At 37.3% G+C, this 9,153-nt stretch overlaps 1 protein-coding gene across 1 annotated transcript; it reads right to left on the reverse strand.

Moving 5' to 3' along the window:
* Positions 1 to 1,396: 1,396 nt before the first annotated feature.
* LOC141443972 (uncharacterized) lies at positions 1,397 to 5,795 on the reverse strand. Its single transcript, XM_074109417.1, has 2 exons — positions 5,188 to 5,795; positions 1,397 to 3,784 (listed from the first exon to the last, which is right to left on the reverse strand). Exons 1-2 carry the CDS (start codon positions 5,423 to 5,425, stop codon positions 2,685 to 2,687), a joined length of 1,338 nt encoding a protein of 445 aa, XP_073965518.1. The 5' UTR covers positions 5,426 to 5,795; the 3' UTR covers positions 1,397 to 2,684.
* Positions 5,796 to 9,153: the final 3,358 nt, after the last annotated feature.

The raw sequence follows: 9,153 nt of genomic DNA on the forward strand, positions 1-9,153 counted from the left end.
ATTAGCGTTAATTGTAAACAACGAACTTAAGGTCCTGATAAACTTCAGCAGAACATCGAGCATTCGTCGTTTTTAGGGTTCCGTAGCCAAATGAAACCTTTATAGTTTCGCCATCTGTCTGTCTGTCTGTCCGTCCGTCCGCGGCTTTGCTCAGGGACTATCAATACTAGAAAGCTGTAATTTTGCACGAATATGTATGTAAACTATGCCGACAAAATGGTACAATACAAATTAAAAAAAAAAATTTTTAGTGTACCATAGACGTAAAGTGGGGGTGTTTTTTTTTCTCATCCAATCCTATAGTGTGGGGTATCGTTAGATAGGTCTTTTAAAACCATTAGGGGTTTGCTAAGACGATTTTCGATTCAGCGATCTGTTTGCGAAATATTCAAGTTTAAAGTGCAAAATTTTCATTAAAATCTATTCAGAATGGTAGTAAGTATATCAAACTTTCAAGGAAAACTACAACGGCTAAGTTTGCTTGAGAATTATTAGTAGTTTAAGAGTAAATAGCAGCCTAAGGTATATAATATACCTAAACTTGGAAGATTCCGTATAAAATACAAAATCCTTAGAAAAATATTACTTAATGTTTTCGTAAAGGCTACCGTCCGACACGCTCTTGGCCGGTTTTTTGCTAAAATTTTTGCTTTAGCTAGTTGAGAAAGCCAGATAAATCCGAACATTGCCGACAAAATACGATGGCTAACCACTTCACTACTACATCTGTAATTTTTTATTGACGCACATTCCTTCACGGAACAATGTAACTTGAGCTGGGGGGCTACTACGAAATTCGGAAATCGAAATTTGTATCGTACCGTCTCTCTCACTCACGTATTAAATAATATAAGCGTCGGCGGGATGACACGATACGAAGTTCGAATTTTGCACTTCAGAGTATAGGGACTAGTGACTACAAAGATCTTAATAAATGTGGCAAAAAATCATACTCAACCTTTAAAAAGCGGCCAAGTGCGAGTCGGACTCGCCCGCGAAGGGTTCCGTAGCATCAAGTAACATAATATAAAAGTTTCCTTTACTTTACGATTTATGACGTATTAAAAGAAAACTACTTACTAGATCTCGTTCAAACCAATTTTCGGTGGAAGTTTGCATGGTAAAGTATATTTTTTTTAGTTTTATATTAGAAACCTCAATATAATTTTTGAAGACCTATCCATAGATACTCCAAACTCCACACACAGAGCTCCACCAAGAGCGCAGCCTAAGGTATCGCCAATATTTGGAACAATTATATTTTTTCTTTTACAAATATAAAATTTTACTCGCAAATGTGATGAAAAACATTGTATGTCGCACGGGCGGTACTAGAATTACGAACATTGACTCATTAAAGCCCTCAGTCTTCGATTTCCGGCTTCTATAGACTCGTTTTTAACATTCAATATTTTTCATCTCATCACATTTGTAATTATAAAAATTATGTAAATATTTTTTGTCTTACAAATGACAAAAAATATTATTTTTACAAAAATCGCTGATACCGTTGGCGCAGTACACACACACACATACATCAACATCAAACACACCAATACGCAACAAAACAGGCCAAGTGCGAGTCGGACTGGCGCACGAAGGGTGCCGTACCATTATCTATACAACATTAGACATACATTAGCAAAAAAAAACAAGCTTGTTGTATGGGAGCCCCCTTTAAATATTTATTTCATTTTTATTCAACTAATTATTTTTGTGATTATACAACTAAAGATTCTGTGAATATTTCAAGCATCTACCTGTTGCCGTTATTTATTAATATCAAGCAAAAAAACTGTAAAATAATCTCGTTTGTTGTATGAGAGCCCCGTTACATATTTATTTTACTCTGTTTTTAGTATTTGTTGTTATAGCCGCCTAGACATGGGTAATCTCAACTCCGCGAAGTGATCTGACTCACTAGATCCAGCTCCGGTGTCGGTACCGAATCCGCTTATTGAATCCGACTCCTTTATTGACTCCGGTTCTTTCGAGCGATTATTAATTTATCTATGGCCGATCCGGCCCGGCTCGGTTCGGTCGGTACTGAACTGAAGTACCGATTCGTTTCGTCCTTTTGATGTTGAAAATTGAAAAATACTAAATTGTGTATTTTTTTAAAGAACTATGAGCTACTTTAACTGCCTGCCTAGTGAACAATATTATGATTGAAAGTCTGTGCCATAATACCTATTTTTCGTTGCAATTTTTGCTTAATATTTCGTGAAATTAAGCGTAGCCCGCTCCGGTCATATTATATTGTGTTTTAATTATATCTAATTTCTTTCCAATATAACCGAGCGAGTAGTCCGAGTACCGACGTAGGTACCGGCTCACTCAGCGCCCGACCAAACGTAATAAGATCCGATCCGATCCGAGCCGAGAGCGAAAGCAGAGCGAGTGAGTGTGACGGCGATCACGAGCCGCTCGATCCGGCCGGACTTGGTCGGAGTTAGTAACTCCGGAGTCGATAAGATTTGAAAGGAGTCATTAAGGGATTCGGATCCGCTTGAGGATCTGACTCTTTTGAATCTTCAGATCCGGATCTACCCATCTCTATAGCCGCCACAGTAATACATAATCTGTGAAAATTTTAAGTTTACACCTAACTTATGACTCAAGAGATAGCAGTGACAGACTGACAGCGGAGTCTTAGTAACCCTAAAAAGGCCCTGCAGGGTTTACTACATACTATTAGTGCTGTTACCACTATCTTTAGCTTCAGTCTTTTCCTTATGCATATTAATAACATGTCTATTAACATTATACTTGGATTTGAAACTTTTTTCACAATAATCACAAGGGAACGGACCATCTCTAGAATGCTGCATTACATGAGCTGTCAACTGATATCTAAACGCAAAATCCTTACTACACTTATCACATTTAAAAAGTTTGTTTCCGGAGTGTAACATCATGTGATACTTCCACTTTGTTTTAGACTTAAAATGACTGTCGCAGGCGTCACAGGAATACGGCGTTTCCTTGCTATGACAATTAATAAAATGCCTCCGCAGCTGAGTATTTTTAGTAAATGTAGACTCACATTGGCTACATTTAAACGGCCTTGGTTTATCTTTACTATGCACCGCTGCTTTATGCGATGTCAGATCAGATTTGGTGAAGAAAGCTTTGACACAGTTTTCAAAATCACATACAAACTTTTTCTCACCAGTATGCATTCGCATGTGGACTTTCAAATTGTGGTTTCGAGTGAATCTTTTGTTACACATAGGACACTCCACTGGTTTCTCACCCGTATGAGAAAGTACATGCACATCTAATTTTGCTTGAGATAGAAATTGTTTCTCGCAGTATGAGCAGGGGAATCCATCGCCAGTGTGTAGTTTCATGTGCTGCCGGAGTCTCCATTGTGCTGGGAATCGCATATGACACTCCTCGCAAGAGAATGGTTTGTTAGTAGAATGCAACGCACTCATATGTATCTTTAAGCTGTATTTAGCTTTTAATTTCCTATGGCAAATCGGACACTCAAATGCTCCTTCGGTACCATGTTCCTCAGAATGTTTCTCCAACAGTTCTTTCGTTATGAACTTCTCACCGCATGTCTCACATGGATGTAGGGTGCTGACTTTGTGGAATACTTGGTGCGCTTCCAGGTCTGAGGCTTGAATGAACTCACGGTTGCAGTTGGGGCAGGGGAATGTCTGCCGGATGTGCTCATTGAGGTGTTTTGTCACATGGGACAGGTATTGGAAGGCAGCTCCGCAGAGATGGCAGGGGAAGTCACCGCGAGGCTCATTTTCTTCTCTAGCATTTGTAACTGGAAATACAAATTACAAAAGTTAAAAAACCTCTGACATTGTTATGTGGTTTCAAAGTTCAATATCTATGAAACTGTACAATCAAATTTACTTTAATACTATTTTTCAAAAAATTGTCTATTTTCAATTTTTCAGTTGTCCACTTAATAAAATATATATATATTTCCTGACACTATTTCAACACAATATGCACGGATTGTAATATGATTGAGAACTTAGTAAATTTTTTGGTGGAGTGTGTATTGACTAAGGATAGCCGTGAGAGGTATTTGAGTTTTATTTATTTATTATTTATTATTTTTGAATGTGGCCATCGAGTCTTTCAATGATGCAGGCATAGTCACACACAACTTCTTGACTGTAAGTGTTAATTATGAGATTAAATAAATAAATAAGCAGGTGCACTCAAGCCTCGAAAAAAAAATAGTGCAAGAGAGAGAGCATAATATCTGTATTGTGGTGTATATAACTATTTAACTGAGCTCCCCTGAGGCTGACAAAGTCACATTTGGTGTACTAAAGCTTAATTAAAATAACAGATTAAAAAAACTAAAAAAGGACTGGTATGGAAAATGTGGTTTCAGTTAGGGTTGCCAGGCGTCTGGATAAAGCCAGACATAGTTAGGCTTTTTCAATGCTTATCTCGCCAAATTAAACGGTGTCCAGCTTGTCCGGCTTTTATCAGGCTTTTTTACAACTGACCTGTTACTAAAAGTTCATAAAAATAAAAATGATAATAGCCGTAGACTTTACATACAACATTTTTGTCCTAGATAATATACTAAGACACAAAAATCCCTACTTAATGTTATAAATGCAAAAGTAACTCAGTATGTCTGTCTGTCTGTTGGTCTGCCTGCCTGTTACTTCTTCATGCTTAAAGTACTGAACCAATTAAGATGAAATTTGGTATAGAGTTTATAACTCTGGGAAGTACATAGAGTATAACAGTTTTTTTTTTATGTGTTCGAAGCTTCAGGCATTAGCTAGTGGCTGGTCTTTCAGCTATTACTTTTGAGGACCTGGCAATCCTAGTTTCAGTTAAATATCCTGAGATTTTGATATGTTTTAAGGTCCTAAACAAGTCTGTAAAAACTAAACTAAACTCTGTAAGGGACTCAGAGAGGTAGCACCCTTACAGTTTTTTGAAAGAAAAGAAAAAGAGAAAATACATTTATTCGGAACAGTGACAGAATAATTACATAAAAGAAAGACAAAGAAAGCAGTGTAGGTATAGGTTACTGTTCACAAAACGAACCCACCTTAGCATAATGCATTTTGTTCAGGACTGAAATCTATACATATCAAAATCTCTTGACTCATGACGGTTGGCAGACAGTGCACTAACCAAGTAACCACACTTGTGCAGTGCCTCTGTAACACTATGGGATGATAAACTCACCAACTTCCTCGATCTTCACTTTAACCAACTCAACAGGGTAAATATCACTAAGTTCTTCCTTAACTTTGCCAGCGCCATCACGGCTATCACTCTCTTGAATATTACCAGCAATATTGCTCTCCCCCTGCTGAGACTCAGTTTCTGTCTTAATTAAATCGTCGCAAACCTCTTGCTTAATGCTACCTGTGTCAAAATCATCTTCTGGTTCAATCTTCACTGTTATTAATTCGAAAGGCATGTTTTTAATGCTCCAGAAATCCTCTAGTTCTTTACTTAGGTTATTATATTACTAACATAGTTCTAAGGCAGTTAATATTGCGAACATACCCATCGGAAGCGTGGGCTATCGCGTTATCGCCTACGCTCTTACGGACTAGGGGCCTCAGAATTTTACATCTTGTTCTGTTATGCCAGGTGCCATTTGAGCCTCCCAAAATATATCTTGCCTACATCAAAAGGCCTTTCCTACTCTGGGCATACTTATATATTAGTAAACACGCTTCGGTCGGGAAGTCATAATCTTAAAATATTCAACCACTGAAACAATCTGACCAGACTACAGAGACAGAGAGAGCACAAGAACACAACAAACGTGCAAAGGAATAGAGCTTTGGAATCATAGAGTAAGATAAATATACCAAAATTTGGAATAGAGAAGATCTCACGCTATGGTCTCTTCTCAATAGTATGTAGGTTCCTCAATTTGCATAGAAGCTAGCGAAATCTAGCGCTCCTTGTTAAAATAACTTACCTATAAATTCTGCTTTCTTGCCATAACCAAAATATAATAGTGAAAGTACATCAATATGTTTTTATATCATATTAAACATTCAATCTTAATAATTAAACATTTTATTCAAAGATTAATTGAACTTTCTCAAGAAATTTGAAAGGAACAGAGAACATTTTACTAGTAACATTGCTTACCTACTCGTTTATGGACTGTACTGCAGGGCTACTATGAAACTCGAAACTCGATGTTCGTGTCGTGCGGTCCCTCTGACACTTATACTACTTAATACGAGAGTGAGAGGGACGGTACAATACGAACTTCGAGTTTCGATTTACGTAGTAGCCCCGCTGTATCTGTCATTGCTTTTCCGAGGTAAAAAAAACAAAATGTCGGTTATGTCTGCAAAGTTTTAGAAAACTTGTGGTTTTACAGTTTTTCCAACCTTTTTTTGCCGTTTTTTTTAGTGAGTTGTGTTTTCATTTGTGTTTTAGTGCTTCCTCCTCCGTTAAATTCTCCTCTGATTTAGCGTCGAGACGAGATAGACTGATTTTAGTATCTATTATCTACTGAACGTAATTGTTAAATATTATGTCTTTTCTCATTTGCTGCGTGCCTGGATGCATGACGAGAAGTGGAAAAGGTAACCATTCTAATAAATTAGTTTACCAATTGTAAGGTTGAGCTTTCAGTCTCTCATAAAATACCTATTGAAGTAAGCTTGGCAAAGGCGAATGATATCGCTAGGTATACATTCTAACTGTATTTAAAAGGTTAATAATAATCATTAACCGTTGTTGAAATAGGGTTTCTTATTTTGATCAATGTTTTTGGCACCACAGCCATCGTATCACATCGTTATTATGCCGAAAAATATGCTGAGAGCCCTATGTCTCTGATTAAGGATAACAGATGGAATGATGATGAGGCTACCTCTGCGCTTTCCAGAGAAAAAAGGTCTTAAAAGACAGACAGATCATATAAGCCTTTATATACCTATATTATAAGGGATCATATATGTGATCATTTATGGGGTTCCTTTTTTTTCTTTTGTGGCACAAGTTCAAATTTGTTTTATGAGAATAAAGCACAATTGCACATTATATGTAAGAACAAGTGTGCACTTGTGCTTTTTATGAATCTGAAAAAAGAGTATAACATAACTTATTTTTATTTTTAGGTGTAAGTCTTCATGCATTCCCAGATCCGGCGAAGGAAATGAACAGATTTCGAACGTGGGTTCAGAATGTTGGTGGTGATATTGTTTACCTGGATAGCCCCTTAGTCACATTTTACCTGTGCTTAACATGCATAGTCTATTGCAAAAACTTATATATTAATAAATGGCGATTGATGAAACTGAATTAAAACCTTTTGCTTCCCTTGCTTTTTATCCCAACCCGTCATAGCGCAGAGATCTAAGCAAAATAGTAGTAAGACCATTAAAAGTAATACGTGGTATATTAACATTTGGTAAGTACTGATTTTTATAGTAAAATTTCCTAAGTGCCGTGAACTTAGTTGTCTTCTTCTATTTTGCACTATCTCATACATTTTTACTTAATTTTATCTATAGGCGTAATATTGATAATCTACAGGATGAAATTTAGGACTGAAAATTTGTGTTTCATGCTCAGTTAACGCTGGGTAGTATAGTGCATTTACTCTTTTGTTGAAATAAATCTAAAAAAAATTGTGGTTTCTATACATTATTGAAATACGAAATCATGAACAATGTATGGAAACCGGAAATTTCATCAGACTTATTTCAACAAAAGAAGTAATGCATTATATTACCCAGCAATAACTGAGCATGAAACATTAATTGTATAGATAGCTATGTATACGTGAGCGTACGCACGCACACATGCATAGGCGCGAGCTTTAACAATGAGAACTAGATGGCACCTCTTTCCATACAAACCAATACAAGTTCTGAGATACCCGTCTATCTCCCTATATATACTGTAGTCTTTGGAAGATCTAATCAAAGTCAAACACAAAGTCAAACAAAACAGCGGTGCTACGCTACTCCGAAATTCGAAAATCGAAGTTTTAATCGAAGTTCGACAAATTCGTGTCGTTGCGTCCCTCTGACGCTTGGGTGCGGGCGGCCACATGCAGTCGCTCGTCGCTCGTTTCCAACGTCAAATCCGGCCACGTGACATGTAGCGATAAAGCTGATAATGTCGAGCTCAAAGAGGAAGGAGAGGTCGAGCTTTATCGCCGGAAAAAAAAACCTCTTCAACAGGGAATATTACAACAATTTTTTTCCCGTCAGAGTGCAGCACTAGCACATACCATAATATATTTAGGGTTTATGTTTTTTTCATCACACTTGCTCGTAAACAGTGTCGTAACATGCAGGCTACCTTGATTGCAACCCCCCAAATAAAACTCGACTAATGTGCTTGTCATGAAACCTGTGGTCGGTAAATGAGTCATTGCCCGTACTAATTTTCATGTCATGAAACCCAAGGTCGGTAAATGAGTTTGTTATTGCATGGCGTGCTGCTGCTTCGTGCGCGCGCCGCACACGCACGCCATGCACATGCTGCGGAGGGGGAGGGCGGCGGGGAGCTGGAGCTGCCAAGAGCGCAGTTAGCGGTACCGGCAATTTTTGAAAAAATATTAGTTTTTCTTTTACAAATATACAATTTTACTCGCAAATGTGATGAAAAACATTGTATGTCGCACGGGCGATACTAGAATTACGAACATCGACTCATTAAAGCCCTCAGTCTTCGACTTCGGGCTTCTAATAGACTCTCGTTCGTAATTCCTTATTTACCGCCCTTAAGACACAATGTACTATTGAGTATCTTAAATGTCCGTAGGATTGCCGTGATTCGATTAACCAGTTATAAAGTTTTCGCTTAAAAGACACAAGAGGTAGTATTATTATTTCGATTGGAAATTTATTATATATTTTTGAGCTTATACATATTACGCTATTCGAGAAAAACGCTGACTTAGATTTAGGACATATAATATCCTAACCATATTTTGATATTTGTCTTAGGGGCTGTTTCACCATCCATTGATTAGTGTTAACTGACGGTTAAATGTAATGCCGTCTCTATTTGTTTTGTTCGAATAGATGGAGACGGCATCACATTTAACCGTCAGTTCACACTAATCAATAGATGGTGAAACGGCCCCTTAGTCTTGGATTTCTTACTGTAAATTTGTTTATATTATTCTTTACAAAAAGGCTAAGTTCATAGATATATAAG

Source organism: Choristoneura fumiferana, chromosome 28, assembly GCF_025370935.1.
Source record: "Choristoneura fumiferana chromosome 28, NRCan_CFum_1, whole genome shotgun sequence".
Taxonomy (NCBI): domain Eukaryota; kingdom Metazoa; phylum Arthropoda; class Insecta; order Lepidoptera; family Tortricidae; genus Choristoneura; species Choristoneura fumiferana.

Coding starts and splice junctions, on each gene's coding strand:
- LOC141443972 (XM_074109417.1), bottom strand. CDS start 5,425: ATGCCTTTCGAATTAATAACAGTGAAGATTGAACCAGAAGATGATTTT. Junction 3,785..5,187: donor AGTGAAGATCGAGGAAGTTG/GTGAGTTTATCA, acceptor TTGTATTTCCAG/TTACAAATGCTAGAGAAGAA.